Source organism: Geospiza fortis, unplaced genomic scaffold (assembly GCF_000277835.1).
Source record: "Geospiza fortis unplaced genomic scaffold, GeoFor_1.0 scaffold54, whole genome shotgun sequence".
Lineage (NCBI taxonomy): Eukaryota > Metazoa > Chordata > Aves > Passeriformes > Thraupidae > Geospiza > Geospiza fortis.
This window is the reverse complement of record NW_005054301.1, coordinates 800,025-817,428: the sequence shown is the minus strand read 5'-3', so window position 1 is coordinate 817,428 and position 17,404 is coordinate 800,025. Positions and strand designations below refer to the sequence as shown.

At 38.5% G+C, this 17,404-nt stretch overlaps 1 protein-coding gene across 2 annotated transcripts in view; it reads right to left on the bottom strand.

Moving 5' to 3' along the window:
- The window catches only part of PTPN21 (protein tyrosine phosphatase non-receptor type 21), a 41,932-nt gene extending 28,264 nt beyond the window's left edge, over positions 1-13,668 (bottom strand). Inside the window, exons 1-3 of one of the 2 annotated variants that reach the window (XM_031065588.1) lie at positions 13,222-13,668; positions 9,619-9,991; positions 1-140 (exon numbers count right to left, since the gene is read on the bottom strand). The exon at positions 1-140 is cut by the window's left edge and continues 24 nt beyond it. In XM_031065588.1, coding sequence (XP_030921448.1) covers positions 1-140; positions 9,619-9,798 — 320 coding nt within the window. In that variant the 5' untranslated portion in view covers positions 9,799-9,991; positions 13,222-13,668. Of the gene's footprint in view, positions 141-9,618; positions 9,992-13,221 lie in introns of those variants that run through there. The other variant, XM_031065582.1, reaches the window with a different exon arrangement.
- Between the last annotated feature and the right edge of the window lie 3,736 nt (positions 13,669-17,404).

The following is a 17,404-nucleotide window of genomic DNA, read 5'->3' as shown; positions in this document are numbered from 1 at the left end:
GTAGGCACATAGAACACTACTCCAAAATACACAGTTGGCTCCAAGGCATATTTGTCCAGCTGCTTTTTCAGAGGCTTGTCCAAATCTACCCATCTGCGCTGATTCTGCTTATTATAATACCAGAGACTGAAATATGTAATCTGAAAAATAGGTGTTTCAATGATGAAAAAAAGTTAATATTGTGATATTAGATAAAATACACTGCATGAAAGTCTTGTTACTTAGAAATAAATGTTTTAAAGCACTGAGCAAGGCTATGGGTTATTGAAAACTTCAGGAACTGCAGAGACATTTACCATAAAAAGCAGGCATTACATCCAATTAACCAACCCAGGTACGTAAGATCCACCACCTAAAACTGTACCAGAACTACTCTTTATTTGGAAACAGTTATTAAATCATAACTGTCGTGGCCATTCACAGATGCTAGAAGTAGGCATTCATGTGTGACAGGAAATCTAAGGGAAGTGGGGAAGGCAAATGGAAAATGACATGGGACAGCAGTAGGGCAAAGCCAGGCCCCTCTGGGGACCTGGTAGGCTCACAGGGGATGCTGAAGGACAAAAGAGCCCAGGACAACCGTGCTGTGGTTGTTGCACACACAGTCAGCCTGTCAGAGCTGTAAGGAAAATCTGGAACCCCATGAGTGGACCCTTCATCCTGTTTAGACTGGAAACTAAGACGTGTGTATAAGAATTTTCAAATGTGTATATGGGCGTTTTTGCAGGAATGTACTGAAGTGGCCTTTTTCTCCTAAGAGCTGTAGCTCCCCAATGAATTTCAAATCTGTTCTCCACAATATCAAAATGCCAGAGCTTTGGAGAAAACAACAGTAAATACTTTTTTTTACTAGGGAGGCAATTTTTCCATGACTAGTTGAAAGAAGTTATTGATTTAGAGAAATCATGATAAATATTCCCTCCGCTTTATAAAACTCCATCCTTAAAAACTTTATTTTGTGTAACTTTAAAATGTCTGAAAATATGTAAGGAAAAATATTGGATTAAAGGTGTTGGCAGTTCTACAATTTCTAAACACATTAAAATTTATGTAGCAAGGACTTGGAGAATTTTCATGTAAACACCTACAGACTAATTGGCAATTCTTAACATTTACTTATCTCTCTCCTTTGGTTAAAACACTTATAATTATGATATCTAGTTTTGCTATGATAATGACATTAATATTTTCCAGCCCATATCTGTTTGCTGGTCCAGAACTGAGCTAAATAAGTACTGTGGGAGCAGATTTTAGTCAGTTTAAACATAGTGGAGAAATTTAAATTTTTGTGGGTCACTCTGCAGTATGGATTTAGAACTGTACTGTGGAGCAAGAGAAAAATACTCTGATCCAGACTCCTTCTAAGAGAGGATCTAATAAAAATGAGATTGTGTTGCTCAAGATGCTGTCCAGTGGGATTTTGACCTTTCAGGGGTGCCATGCCTCAGCCTCTCTAGGTGGTGTGTTCCAGTGCACTCTGTATTTTGTGTTTTGGCTTGGTCAGGAGTGGCCCACTCAGGCAAGATATCTTCTGGCTCTGCAGTATCTGCAAGTATATGCAGTGAGCCATGCATATGCTTTAATGAGCTCAGCTTTTGCTGGGCAGCTGTCCTGTGCTCTTTTGTCCTTCAGCATCCCCTGTGAGCCTACCAGGTCCCCAGAGGGGCCTGGCTTTGCCCTACTGCTGTCCCATGTCATTTTCCATTTGCCTTCCCCACTTCCCTTAGATTTCCTGTCACACATTAATGCCTACTCCTACTAAAATAAATATGGCTCTGAATATAAATAATATAAACAACACATTTGTCATTTCCCAGTCCAGGCACACAAAGTTTGCTGATACCTTAAACAACATTTTATTTCTATTCTTCAATCCCCCAACCAATAGGTGACCACCACCACCCCACAGGGATATTGTGAAGACAGTGGCTTCAATTCCATAGGATGCTAGGGAAAAAAACCCAAAAGTAGAACCACAGAAACACCACTACAAAAGAAATATCATGTTCACTGCAATATCACATGCTAAAAAGGATAAAATTTACTGAATGACTGACTCCTCCTTAATCCTTCCTGCAGACTGAGTAAGGAAAGGAATGTGTGTAAAAAGGTGTGTTTCTCTTTCATCCCAAGACTGCTAACAGCATGCAGCAGTCACAGGATGCTGACATTCTGCTCTGACCCAGCCCAATTCTCTGACAGGACAACCACGTCAGCCTCGAGCTGAGCACTAAAATGTGGAACCACAACATTCTGGGCAAAGGCAATGGCCATGGCAGAGACTGGAAGCAAAGGGTAAGAGCTACAGCTGAAAGACTTCTATGGATGATATCACACAGACATATTTGTAAACCAACTGAAAATACACCCAAAAACAAGTACAGCAATTGTTTGAATAAGCTCACTTGCAGCCTTGGTGTACTTAAACCTCACAGAAGCACAAATGTATAACAAAGGTGAGGAGATGAGACCACAAACATTGCCACTGTTTCAAACTCTCTGATGTAAAAATACTCTTGGTTCTATGCCCTGAATTTAAACTGAATGTATAGACTATTTTTAAGGCATGATGATGACTTGAGTAGATATATTTCTTGGAAACACTGACCACGTTTTCTTGCCCACACACAACTGAGCATAACAGACTAAGAAAAATGTTTCCACGTTTTAAAATATCCTCTGGAATCCAGCATATCTTTAAAAATGCAAAATACTACAGACCAAAGCTGGTCTTCTGACTTCTATGCAAACCTTTCACTTCACTTCAAGGGCAGAATTTGATCCTGTGAGTTTTCAGAGGAGCTTATGCACCCTGGAATATTCGCACTGATTAAAATAGAACCCACTTTTATTCATTGCTAAAACATTTTATTATTAGCAGCTCAGGACAACATCCAGTGCTAAAAAGAATGTCATGACATAATTCTTAAAATATGTTAAGCTGTTAAGATTAACACTACTTTGAGGTTTGTTTATTTTAGTGACTTATTCATGACCCAACCCCTCTGAAGAAAATCAAATAGAAATAAAAAGAACATGTAATTTCTGCACAGTTAATTTCTACATACTTGCTTTCTGACACCAGAGACAGTAAATATTTTTGCATAAAATTTCAAGAGCTATCAAGAACACAAAAGTACCAAAAGCCCCACACCGTATTCAAAGCTCACAAGCTGGTGGGAGTGACTTCATCACTGAGGTCACCCAGACTGCCCAAGCTAAGCAGAGGAGTTTCACCAGATATGAGCACCACAAAACTACATTACTGCAGGTGGCTATAATAGATCCTCTGGTATGATGTACAGTGAAAGTCAGAGAAGTGGGGCTGATCAGCCTTAGAAGAGACAAAGTAAAATCTTACTTCAATTGCCTAAGAGCAGGACACAGACAGAGAAGATAAGAGCCAGAGTCTTCTTGGAAGTAATCATGGCGAGTATGAGAAGCACTGGGGACAAACTGCAATGTGGGAAATTCCAATAGATCAGGAAAAAAATTTCACAGCAAGACTAGCCAAACACTGGAACAGATAGCCCAAAGAGGTGTCAAATCTCTATCCTTGGAGGCACCTGGGTGGTAAACCCAGGCAACCCCTGAAGCACCTGATCCTCCTGAGCACAGGTAGGACCATACAACCCTTGGAGGTCCCCTGAAGCACAACAGTGTCCAAAATTTACTTCAACATTACATATTTAATAATATCTTTTCCAGTTAATTTCCATATCCTTTACTATGAATCTTACAAAATATGTCATAATTACAAAGAGACTGGTTAATATAGTGCCTTCTAATTAATGCATTTGGCTACCTGCCTCAAGGGTACCTGAGGAATTCCCATCCTAAGATCTGAGGCAAAAAATCAGAAAAGATAAAACAATAGCAGAAGAATGCATTCAAAATATATTTTCAGGCTTTTCCTCTTTTACATTGGCTTTACCTCTTTTACAAACTCTAAGACTTCCCTGATCAGAATGTTGAAAACACCTTTTCTTATTGAAGGATAAGCACTGTAGTCAAACTCATAAAATCCCAGTTAGCCCAAGGGTTCCACCACATCCAGCTTTATTATATGCTTGGATACAGAACAGCTCCTGCTATCAGGACAGCACAGTTGAAATAAACCACATGCAGGAGGACTGGGTCAATAATCTTGTACTAAGCACAACTGGCAGATACCAAATGAAAGTTTTTCCCTACGCCCAGTGTTAAGAGCTACAGAAGGAAACAACAGGCCTTGAAAATTCTCCAGAAATTCCATTCTTATCACAACAGACAACCTCCTCCACAAAACTTTTCAATCTCTACCTGAAAAAGTACTTGGAGCAGCCTGGACTGGCCAACGTACAATACCCAAGATTTCCTGGAAGTGGTGGAGAAAAAAAACCTCTGTGACATCCATCATGTAGCAGCCACTAAGTAGAAAGTTGCACTTCTCTAATTACTACCATGACCAATTCTTCTTGCAGAAATAGAAGGATCACTGACATAAATCCCTCCCTTTCCCCCCATATTGAAGCTATTTACTGTAGGGTACTTTTGTCTATACTGTTTTGTTGTTCTAGCACTGACAAGCTCTTCAACTGTAGCTGCAGGAGGGAATATTTAGCAGAGTAGCTATATGAACAAAGAGACAATTTATTCTTAAATCTTAGCTCTTTCAAAATGGAAACTTTTTTTTTCCAACACTCACACAATTATTTTCTCCTAACTACTCTAATGTGGATTTCACAAATGCTACTTAAACAAAGTAACTGCCAACTATGGTTTAAAGCAAAACAGAAGGGATAAGAAATAAATCAGCAAATCAATGTGTTGCAAGGTAATCTGATGTATTCTAATTTATTCTAATTAAACACTGTGCAAATCACAGTACACTATGTTTCATACTCTTCAAATATCTTGAATAAACAATCTTTAACAGGCAAGGAAGATTCTACTAATCAGGACATTCAACAAAGGTAAGCTGACTAATTTACAAACTAAGGAGCCATACCTTCATATTGCACAGAAAACATTATGTCCAAGATACATTTTAACCTCTGGCAGAGATAGGTCAGTTATCAACATGACTCAGAAATGCATAAATATACTTTTTTTGAAAAAAATCACGTTGCTTTTCCCCACCACTGTTCAAGGCTCTGAGAAGGATGAACTCACATAACTACTTTTGACTTCACCTTACACATCAGTGATATTAGAAGAAGTATCATATTGCCATTCATCAGAGGCTTAAGTTCTGATTGTTTTACTAAAGGGAAAAATTTCAAAGTCTAAAAATACTTCTGAAGCCTTTGCTTCAGAAGTAAAGAAAACCTCTTCTGTCAAAATTAGTATAAAACTGTACAGCAATTCACTGACATGATGGTAAACAAAATGCAATTCAGTGGCATATTCAAATTCTGACTTAACTTTATAAAAATGCTAAAGAAATCAGGGGCAAGGCTTCCTAATTGCCACTATTGTTTTCAAGGAGAAACTTTTTTTTTGTGCTGCTCAGTATAAGACTGAGTGCAAACCCTTTACCAGAATGTATATCTTTTTTTCTTCAGAGGAAGGAAGAGCAACAATAATTGAACCGAGGCAGTTACTGATTTTTGCCTAACTGCTCTGTCCTTCAATTTACCTTGGTTCCTAAATTACAATTATCATACTCTTATAATTAATATTTATTTTATATGGATTCAAATTTGTTTTTCAATAAAGCAGCATCTTTTAAACTAATCAGATTACACATGGAAGACTGGCATTCTTGTTTACATTCCTTCATGTCAAATTATCCTTTCCTAATTATAAGGAAAATTTGGTTGAGAGAGGCAACCACAGCAGTTCAACTACAAGCACTGCTTTTCCTCTTATTTCTACAAGCATCAGCTAAAATGTTGTCAGACTTTTATACAAGACATAAACATAATTATGTTCATGACCCCTCTGTCATGACGTGGCCCAACTCTTATTTGTCAGTCAATATGGTTACTGAAACATACAGACATAAGAGTATTTATGGTTGCACTTGGTCTGATTTTAAAAACACTCTTTTCATATGCAAAACGCATTTAAGAAACCACCACAATGAATTAAAGGTATTTTTGTGTGTTTTCTCCAAAAGAGAACTGATGTCTTAGAATTCAGAGCAAAGTTTTACAGCATAGTTAAGCATTTCCTAAGCACTGTTTCAGAACTTTGAAGTTATTCAGGATCCAGATAACCTTGGTTCCTTTTCCTCTGCATGTCCAAAACAAACACAGGAACTTCCATATGCACAACACATACACTTCACAGAAGCTCCCTGCCATTGGTTCTACCATATATCTGCAGTTAAGTCAGAATCTGCTTGTACACAGTAGCAGAATTTACCCCTTCTCTCTGGTTTAGAAGTGCTGTGTTGTTTAAAAAACAACAACAACAACAAAAAATCAACAAGAGAAAGACACCAGTTATAAGATCTCCTGCCAAACCTAGCTAGCTAATGTACTAATGTACATTGTAGCTATATTACAATGTTTTAAAAAATCTCTATATTTTCAAGGATTTCATTTGCATACTCATGCCTTAGATGCAAGATTAGCACTGTTGTACACACTTTTTAAGGTAGTTAACAGTAGAGAACTCAGCAGTTTTTCAAAACTTGTGATTCCAGAATGGTTTTCTGTACCATTTTTTGCATTAATCATGTTTGGTTATAGTTCTCTCATGTGATAAAAGACAGACTGTTCTACAAAGGTAAGTAACTTATGCTCACTATTCCCTTTGGCTTCTTTCCCCAGTTCCTCAGTTTAAGAGAGCTGGATTACATACTCATGTCTGATGAGTCACATTCTAGGAATACCAGAAGATACTCAGTTTAATGAATTCATTTCACTTTTCTATAAAGTTTACCATTCCGTAAAAAAATTAAATTGTCAACATATGTAAATCTTCCTAAATGCTAACTATGTGTCCATACTAGTATACAATTTGGAAACTGAGAAGTACTAATTGGAAAATCAAAAGAAAAACAGTGTTTAGCCATGCAATGCATAATTTGAAGGTTACTTATTTTTTAATAAAGATCTGTTAAAACAAATATCTTAAAAGACAGCTCACCATTAAAAATAGTTCAGCTCAACTGTCCAAATTCAGTAATTCCAAACTACACCAGAGAGAAAGAGGTATTTACAAATGTTACCACTGAATGTGTAAAAAATGGTAGAGATTCCCCTAATGCCTCATGCAGTAAACTGTTTTGAAAATGCTTGGGAACTGCTTGTCCTAGCTGTGGAGGCCATATACAGTAATCTGAAACTGATACCTTGGATGTGAGAATGGTCCCCAGTCTCAGTATTTAAATAAACAGTCATACTTTCATGTTGAACACTTAGAATTCAACTTCATGCTTTAAGGCTGCTCAGTGAACTAAAAATAGGCCACTTCTTACAGAAATACATTGTATTTTACTGCATCAAAGACTAAAGTTGTTTTTGCAGGTTTAATGAAAGTGCTGAACACATTTTTCTTTCTGAAAACTTTCTACTAAGAAAGTCATCAGAAGTGATCTCGTATCTGCTTGGCAAATCTGACTATTTAAAGGCAGAACAACTTTTTCTGAATGCAAGCTCTGGAAAGTAATTTATATCCCTATTTTCCATTCCCTTTTATTGCAACACATTTTCCTGCCAAAATAATCCATGCAAGAATGCATGACTGAAGGAATCTGCTCAGAGTTCAATAGTGTACTGTCAACTCCCTTATTCTGATATATGATCCTTAATTGAGGGAATTGCATCTCTTGCTCTCTTTTTTTTTTTTTTTTGTGTGTTTGTTTTTAAACAGATATTTAGGAGTAGTTCCAAAGAACAAGATAATGAAGAATAGCTGAAAAAACTGCATTTCCAGCACTCTGACTGGTTCAATAGAAGCTAGTAGTCATCATTCAGGAAGACAAAGCCTTTGCATTTTGCAAACAGTAAAAATTCTATGGTTTCTGTGACTAAGAAGTTACATCTGAAAGTAGACAGATAAAATTGACAAACTCCATTCACACTACAATAATTAAATTCTAAGTATATGACATCTGATGTGTTCTAAGCAAACACTAAGGCTGTAAGCATAGGTAGCTTCTCCTTTTGTTAGAAGGAGAAAGATTAAAAAAAGAAGGCATACCCTTGCAAAGAATTGCATTTTCCAAAATATCTGTACACTAAAAAAATACTTGGAGACTCTAGAAGAATGCATATTGCAATTGAAAACAACCACAATAAACAAACCCTTATGGCTTCACGTCTATTTCATTTCTTATTATTCTTTAAACAGAAAGAATAAAAAGCATTTTTGAAAACAAATGACTATATATAACATTTCCCACTGAGGAATCCTACAGCAATGCATGCTTTCTAAAGTAATAACTGTTTGCGGGATTGAGTTCTAAATATATTTGCTCAATATTTGAGCAAAGTTACCAACACTTGCCACTGCTTGACAATAAAAAGATAATATTTCAAAGGATCATACTTATAAATGCAAATATTTATTACTAATTATTTTCACAATTACTCATAGTTTGGTTACCTAAGTCCAGGGTTTTCATCCTGTATTTGAATTCCATAATCAATAGGTCATTCTATGGCATTCCACATAACAGAACAAAAGGGTATTTTTCAGAACAATGTTAGCAGCCCTAAACTTGTATCACTAGGTTTCTCTCTCCTGCCCCCCAGAAGTGCACATACTGTCATAGTTCAATGACTCCAAAATCAACTAAACTAAACCTTTCAGACTAGGGGGAAATGTCAGTTCACCCAGGACTGAGAGCATTCAAATACTGCCTTCAAACCTCCTGTGACATAAATAATGGCATTGGTTTATATGTTGGTCATCTATGTAGATTTCTATGAACATTTCAAAGCTTAGCATTTCAGAAAGAATTCACTCAACAAAGAAGATGTAGAAATAATCACTAAATGTGTGGAAGAGTAAATTTCAGTTCCAAAAACATCCTTCAAAATACCAAGTTAGGAGCTTTTGGGGGGAAAACAGGTTGAGCAGATATTTACATAGTCAACTAGCATAAACCAAGTCTCTCCATTAGGCCAATCTATATGACTGTGTATGAGCTCCAAGACAGGGTCTGCCAATATATTTGTGGTATTTAAACAAGCAAGACAAACAGTTGGTAACTGGTACATTTATCACATTTTGTGCTTTAGATTCTTTTTACAGCACTAATACATCAGAAAAAAAAATACACGCACACAAATAAAAAGCTATCTTATGACACAAGCCTTGCTGTAGTGTTCAATCATGTTGCTTAGGTAGAAATTATTTTCTTCCTTTGTGGGTTTTTTTCAAATAGAATTTTCATCAATGTCATGTTTTAAAAACAGTTGCCTTTTTTTGCTGTATTCTAAGCTTTTATTCACTGATACTTCTCACATTTCCACCCCTTGGACATTCCCTAAACTCTGTAACAACTTTAACAACTGTTTAGGAGGAATCCAAGTCTCCATAAAGACCAGAAGGTGAAGAAACAACAGGAACACGGGATAGCTGCTCCAGTAGCTGATCACCCTACATGGGAAGGAGTTACCACATAGGTCACAGAGCACCAAAAACTAAAGTTACGCCTTCACTTGACAACTCACTCACCTCCCGCAATTCAAGCCTCTGAGCCACTGCTTCCAGACTTTCCTGGCCAGTGCTTTCCACTGACAGTGTGAACTCCACAAATTCATTGTTGAGCAGCTGGATACGAGCCACCAAGCAACTCTTGCTGGATACTGTGTAACGTCGAGTTCGTTTCAATTTTAAGCCAAATGGAAGAGGCATCTTCCTTTTCCCCCAGAGATGTTAGTGATAAAGAGCTACTACCGCTGAGACCTTGAGAGGTGACGAGAAGGCACCTCCTCTCAAAAGGTAAGGAGCTGTAAAGTCTCCAGAGATCAACCAGCAGCAGCAGTATCCATTAAAGCCAAGCAAGATTTCCACCAAGAGACAAGGAGAAGAGACATCCACCGGAGTCCTAGTGAGGAATGAAAGAGAAGAAATACAAAAATCAGAAACACTTTGACTGAAAAGGGAATGGTAACATGGGAAAAATAACATGTATATTTTTTTCTAAATCTAAATAATCAGTCTACCTTTCCAAAATGCAGGGCTGTTATGTATTCAAATAATGAAATAAGTACCAGAGTTTCTGGTTTTTCCACAAATGACATTGGGTTTTGGCAAGTTGATCTCTTTTTTTTAACTCACAAGTGAATAATGAATCTTAATCATGTGTGACTGCAGTGTCTTAAAATAAGTATTTATAAACTGAATCGGTATTTAAATAAAATATGTTTATGAAATCTGAGTTGCCTAAGGTATTTGTAATACTGAACTAAGACATTTTCTTTACGAGCACATCCAGCAACCTGGCTTGTTTTTCAGAGCATTGTGTAGCCTCAGCCACTATCTGCTGTTGGATTAAACACAAAACCAAGCCCCATAAATGATAAAGGGGAAAAAAGAAAGGCGAGGGAGGCCTTAAAACTCACACCTTAGCCATTTCCTACCAGGCAATTAAAGTGCAATTCCTTTAATCTTCCATGGATTACAGCAAGTTTTACTGCTCATTCCTCATGCTAAACTGCTGTATGATGCTTCAGGTTATGCTTTGCCTCACCAAGAGAGTATGTGAATTCTGAGAACTTTTTATTTTCTAATTTTTCCTTGAAAAACACACTCTTACCCAGACTACAGGTAGCCACCCATCTCCCCACTTTTTGCAAACGCCTTCGCGCGTCTTCTCCTGTCAACTCTATCCCATGCTTTGCCTTCCTCCTTTTCCAAGCGTTCTCTTAGCGCTCGCAGCCCAGTCTGTGAAACTTGTCATAGAGTCACGGACAGGTATGGGCTGGAAGGCTCCTTAGATGGGTCAGGGATGCCATTCCCTCGGCGAGGTGGCTCTGCCCGGGCTGGTGGAACAGGAAAGAAAACAAACGCCTGCTTCTTGATTTTTTTTTTTCCCAGGCTGGCATGTATTAGTAGCGTATATTAAAAGGCACTATTTGATTTCTGAGGACTCTTAAGATGACCAGACGGGAGGAACGTGAGGATATGCGTTTCTTTGGAATGGAGGAACCGGAAGAAGTAGTCTTCCTAGCACACCTGCTTTTAAACTCAAAGGGATATCTGTAAACACACAGATACCGCATTCTCCTCGGACATTGATATACCCACATAGAAACTTATCCAACATAACCACAAACTCTTTAGGCTAAAAACCCCGTATCAGACTCCCTACTCCCAGCCAGCAGCACTGCAAAGAAGAAAGGAAAGTGGAAAGACATTAAAGGCCTACAATGAGGAGAAAAAGGAGCCAGCACAGCATTTTTCTCAATGACATATTTGCAACCCTACTCCAAAGAATGACCAGAAGCATATATCATGACCTCGTTTGTGATAATCTTGAAGCAATTCTACCATTCTACACAATCACTATCCTCAACAGATACCACCTAAAATCTCAGCTGAATGAGAAAACAATCCCCACCCAAATACCAACAAATTTGGTTTTAGGTGTAGCTGTAGAATCAGTAACAACAGATAGCAACGTGTTTCCATTAAAAATTTAGGGATGCAGAGGGAATCCTCACATTATTACTCCCTCTGCACTTTGATCCTCCAAATCCAGCCCTGCTTGAACAGCATGCAGGGAATGCTCTACAGACAGAAGCTTTTAGTCCCATGTCCACTGCCAGCAGAATCTTGCACTGGGTTTATTCCTGACAGAGTAACTTTTAGCTGTCTGACCTTAGCTGCTGTCCCCGAGGCCCATTTTCCAATACATGCTTTGCACAGTCTTGTTTGGTACTACAGCAATGAGAGAAACCAATTTACTCCTCTCTGAAAGCTACAGTCAGAAATGCAGAAGTGTTTTAATCTCAGGCTTTATGGAGTACCACTGAGTGTGAAAGACTTTCAATCTTTTATGTCCATAGAAAAGTACTCTAAGAGTATAGGGGGGAGAAAAAAAATAGAAATCACTAACCAGAGGCTAACCTGACAGGTGAAATTTCCAAACCATCTAATGCTGACAGGAGGCAGCCTCAGACTTTCAGTTATTTCCCTATGCAAACAGGTAGCAACGCAAACATAGGAAGGAAGTTTAGAGCAGAAGTTTCAGAATGTGCCAGCCAGGAACATTCTCCAGGTTATGATCTCTTGTTTACACTGAATGCTCCACTGAGCATTTACCCTAAATGATTTCATTTTTGTACGCCTGACATAATCTTCATGACTTCTGAAACCCATCTATAACAAGAAAAACTCAAGTAATTAACTTCCAGACCATGTTACAAAAGACCAACTAAAAAAAGATTCCTAACATATAATAGTGTAGAACTAAGGCAAGTTTGCTGAATAACAAACAAACAGGGTATCATTCAGTATCTTCTACTGCTGGCCATGTGTAGTTCTTGCAAACATAGCTATGCTGCTTTTATTCAGCAGCTCTGCATTCTGCAGTCCTAGGTGCTCTCAAATTTGCCTGCTGCATTACTTTAAACTCAGACCTACCTGCATTGTTTTAAGCTACTTTAGCAAAAAACTCATGGCTACATACTGCCAGGAGTTACAAATCCAACTGATGACCTTTACAATAACAAGTTTTTATTTACCAAACATGGAATTTTTGTGCAACAGCTAACAATGTCTTTAGTGGCCAAACTTTGTACCTTTATACTTCAACAACAACCTGTAGCTTCAAAAATGCTATATTAGAATTTCAGCAACATGGCCATGACTAATGTGTGCTTACTGAGCACTGTGGTATCTTTTTCCTTTACCTTCACCTCCTACTCCCCCCTCAATTATTAGCATTTGACTTTACACATTTTTTAAATAGTCTGCATAAATGACAGTTATCAAAATAAAACAGCAACATATCACGGTGAAAAACAGTTCCTATTACTTCACATTCTTGAAATACATATATTTTTATTTCACAGATATTTGGGCAGCCAAAAAAGTAATCAAAATACTCCACCCTCTCCTTGTTTTACCAGTTAATCTTTGACATGACTCTCGGACTGAGAGAGCAGCAGTAAGTGCATATCTCAAACTTAGCCCACACCTCCAGAAGCACAGTCCCACAATCATTTCAACCATTTACTTTTCAAAAAGTAAGTGGTAGAAACTCTTCAGCCTTACAGCACACAGCAGAGATTACCCGCTATATGTTTACTGTGCCCGCTGTTTCCCCCTTACCTTGCACCGCGATCCAAAGACACCGGGTCTCCTTTCACATACGTGTAGCTGAAAAAAAACCCCAGCGCTCCAAGGCTTCTTCTGCCGGAGCCATCTCATCTGTATTCCTCGGGAACTGACTTACTGTGTTCCTCCCGTCCGAAACAGCTGCTAGCTCGGCTAACCCACCTTCTTCTCAGATCACTCATAGTGAAAACATTCCTCACTTCCTGTCTCAAAAAACTTGCTCTGGATATCATTCCACTGGGTAAAGAGCTGGGGGGGTGGAAGAAAATACTACAACAAAATAAACCTGTGCCAGCCGGCTCTTCAGGCGGCCTCTTTCATGTGACGCTGTGCCGCATGAGCGCAAATTGCGTTCTCAGAAATATTTTCGAATCGGCCGTCCCTGGGTGCCTCTGTGTGTGTGCATTTAATTTCTTTTCCTGGAGGCGTTCCCCTTGCTCTATCCATGCGGAAGGATACGCTGAAAGAATTAAAGCGAAGGCCCGTATGCTTGTAGCCCATTACCTCAGAGAGTTGGAATGCTTGGCAGGGAGAATGTCAGCAATGAACAGCTGCTTCTCTGGCTACAGGGGCACTACAGAAATAGGGGCTACAACAAATAGCAGGCAATCCTTGCTTTTTTTAATCATATGATCATTTATTTTAAGCCTTTCCAATTAAGGCAAATGTCTTACCAAAATTCTATTGGTGTTGTTTTCGTGCAGCTTGGAAGTATTTTCAAGGTTTAATCCCTATGTGCTTTACCAAATGACCTATGCACACACATTTATGTCCTTGGAAAATTTCAGCTGTTAGTGAGATACACAGAGAAAAAATGCAGACTAAAGGCTGATCTTTCAGCCTGTCTGGACCTAAAAACTCCCATAGGTGTCAGTAGAAATCATACCCTTAATAACAGCTGTCTTAGCAAGCTTTAAATGCATATAAATTCAGGACTATTTATAGTGTTTAACTAATGCAAACACCATAAGAGGGGCTGTGCTCCAGTCTCACAAGTATATGAAGACCTCTGTGTGTTTGTGCGCATGTGAAATCAAAAATTGTTGCATGCAATTTGGAATATTGGCTCTCCACATTGAGTGAACCGAGCAAAAATTTACACAAACTTGGAACCAGTCAGGGATGAGGAAAAAGGTAAGTGAGTATGTGAACACTGACTAATAACTGTAAAACCTAGAAAGTGTTTTGGCAATGTGAAGTGCACAAACATGCTACTGTCTGAGCAAGTCTAACCTGCAGGTCAACTATGCAAATAGCAAGCTGCTCACGAGGACACTAATCTCAGCTGAAATATGTTGGTAATTTTGTACTAGAATGAATTCTTCTGAGTTATCCCTCCTAGACACAATCATCTTCCCTGAGATCAGAGTATCTTTTTTTTCCCCCTCCATACATCAGCCATAATTACGATTAGCAGTCCACAGGGAATATATAAACCATTAGTTGGGGGAATCTTATGTTGAGTAAAATAAACTAACCTTAAACTAGCCTAAATAGATACTCTTTGCTAAAGGTGTCTGCTAGAGGACAGAACTGCAGTTACTTGCTGGAGAAAACTGACTGATACAATGTATGAAAAATCCAGGTAATGAAAATTCAGGTTTACAGAGGCAACCACTCCTATTTCTAAACAATTCATACTGGAAACAAAGTCTCAATTCTCATATCTGTCATATTTCCTATTCTAATTCTTCATCACACCCTTTTCCTGCCTGATTCTCTGGCTAGAAATTGCATTTAATGGCATTTAATAAACTTTCCTCGCTTTCCATAGTTAATTCTTGCTGCATTTTCCTTCTTTTTATTTACATTAAAGACAACACCTCCTCTAAAAAGAGACAGCTATAACATTGTCAATATGTTCCTTTGCAGCTTACATCTCCTTTTGAAGCTCATCACATTTGTATTCACAAATAATTTTTTGTTCTGCTTTTTCCTTCTTATAACCCCAGTTTGTGCCCAAAGTTTGTGGTTTTCCACACTTTCTCCATATTGCTCTTTTTTTTTTATCTCACCACCTCTGTATTACCTGCTTTGCTCCAGCTATCAACTCTAATGAAAGGGACAGAGACAAAGGCATCCATGAACATGTGATGGACTCTGGTAAAGACACATCAGTAAGATGTAGAGTGATCACCTGAGGGCACAGTACTGAGCTTCCCCCTTTAAGTCTCAGCCAACACTCACAACATTCGTGGTTCTTGACCTCATCTTTGCTGTACTCATTATTCTGTTTATAAAGTGTATGTGAGGAAATTAATAATATCCCAGAGCTGAATTTTGCACTCTTTGTTCTATAGGTACAAGGGAAAGTTTCTGTCCACTGGGTTGAATATGGCCTGCTGCTTTTTTTTCTCAGAAAAAGGAAGACATCCTGCCTTCTGAGACAGGTTTTTGGAGGGTTGTTTTGGTTTTTTTTAATCTTGGTTCAAATATGTGATTGCAGCTTGAATGTATCAGGCAATAGGTGGAAGTTGATGCAAATATTCACCTTCTTTCAATTCCACAGGAACTCTCCAGCATCTGGTCTTTGTATTGACTAAAGGTAAAACAGAAAGTTGAAAGCAAGCCAAACAGGAAGCACAATCAGGCAGCCTCCAGGCAGAAAAGTGGTATGCAAGTATATACTCCTCAGCCAAGTGGAAAGTTACCCATTTGTGATAAAACACAGGCAGGATAACCTGGAAACTGCTAGTTAAAGGGGCTTTCCCACAGTGCTGAAACAATTAGGAAGTCATGTGGAAGAATATCTTAATTTACACCATGCAAAATAGTAATGTCATGAACTGAAAAGTCAGAATACCTCTTATTCTAAATCTGAAAGCTATTCTCTAAACAAATTCACTTTATTCGTCATGTTTTGGCTCTGAAGCCTTCCTGTTTTTTCATCATTCTATTTCTTATTTGTGAGAAAGCAAGAGATGGCTGGGTCTTTATGCATCATTATATATTTTTGATGGTAGTAGAGAGGAGTGCTAGAAAAATGACCATACCATATGTCTATTACATGCGTGAAGCCTGCAATTTCATGTGTATAAGATTCATTTTTACTTAGAAGGCACTGTAAAGTGTTGAACATGTTCTACTAAGTAATTAATTAAAATAATATAATTTTCCTATTAGAAGAAAACAGGCAGTTTTCCTACCCAGAATGTAGTGCTGAACTTGAAGAAATGAGCTCCTGCTATTATTTGCAAAGGAAATTTTTCTCAAACACAGTAGCTTTTTGGAAAGTAAATCCTTTACTTATGAAATTAACTTAATTCTTGTTTCTGTACTGCAATAATTATTTTTCTTTTTCCAATACTACAACACAGTACAACATAATTGAAATCTTAAGAAAGCAAAATGTGTCTCTTAAAGGTTAAAATGGAATGGTGTAGTTAAACTGATTTGTTATTGGTTCTCTCGCTGTAACACCAGTGGAGTCAGGCAAACAGCTCAGATCATTAGCAATAATTAGTGTAAGCTATCTCTGTATGATGTTTGATTTATATTAGGAACAGTGATGCAGAAAGGGATTAATACAGCTGTTAACTACAATGCCTGGAGTTTATTTTAATCAGTGGCATTACTTGGAAAAGACGCTTTATCTCTAGGCTGGGCTCTCTATAATATGACCACTCATTAAACCAGCTGAAATGAATCCAGGGCATTGGTGCAAAAGATAAATTGTTTGCTTCAAACATTACTTCTTTTTTGCTTACTAGTATGCTTACCTTGTAGGCTTGTCATCACATCATTTTTCCCCCCTCTGAACTAATCCCTTGTAGCGGTAAGAGATGCTTGAACTGGGTGTAGATGTTTGTTCTGGGTGCGCGTGGCCGGTTTTGGCAGTGGAGGGGCTACAGGGGCGACTTCTGTGAGAAGCGGCTGGAAGTTTCCTCCATGTCTGATATGGAAAATGCCAGCCAGCTCCAGGATGGACCCTCCACTGGCCAAGGCCAAGCCCATCAGCAGCCCTGGTAGTGCCTCTGGAATGACATTTTTAAGAAGGGTAGAAAAGTTATTGCACACAAGCAAACTTCAGCCTGAGAGAGGAATGACAGTATGTGGTAGGAACAGCTCTGCAGAGCCAAGGTCAGTGCAGAAGGAGGGGCAGGAGCTGCTCCAGGCACCGGAGCTGAGATTCCCCTACAGCCCGTGGTGAAGACCGTGGTGAGGCAGCCCTGCCCCT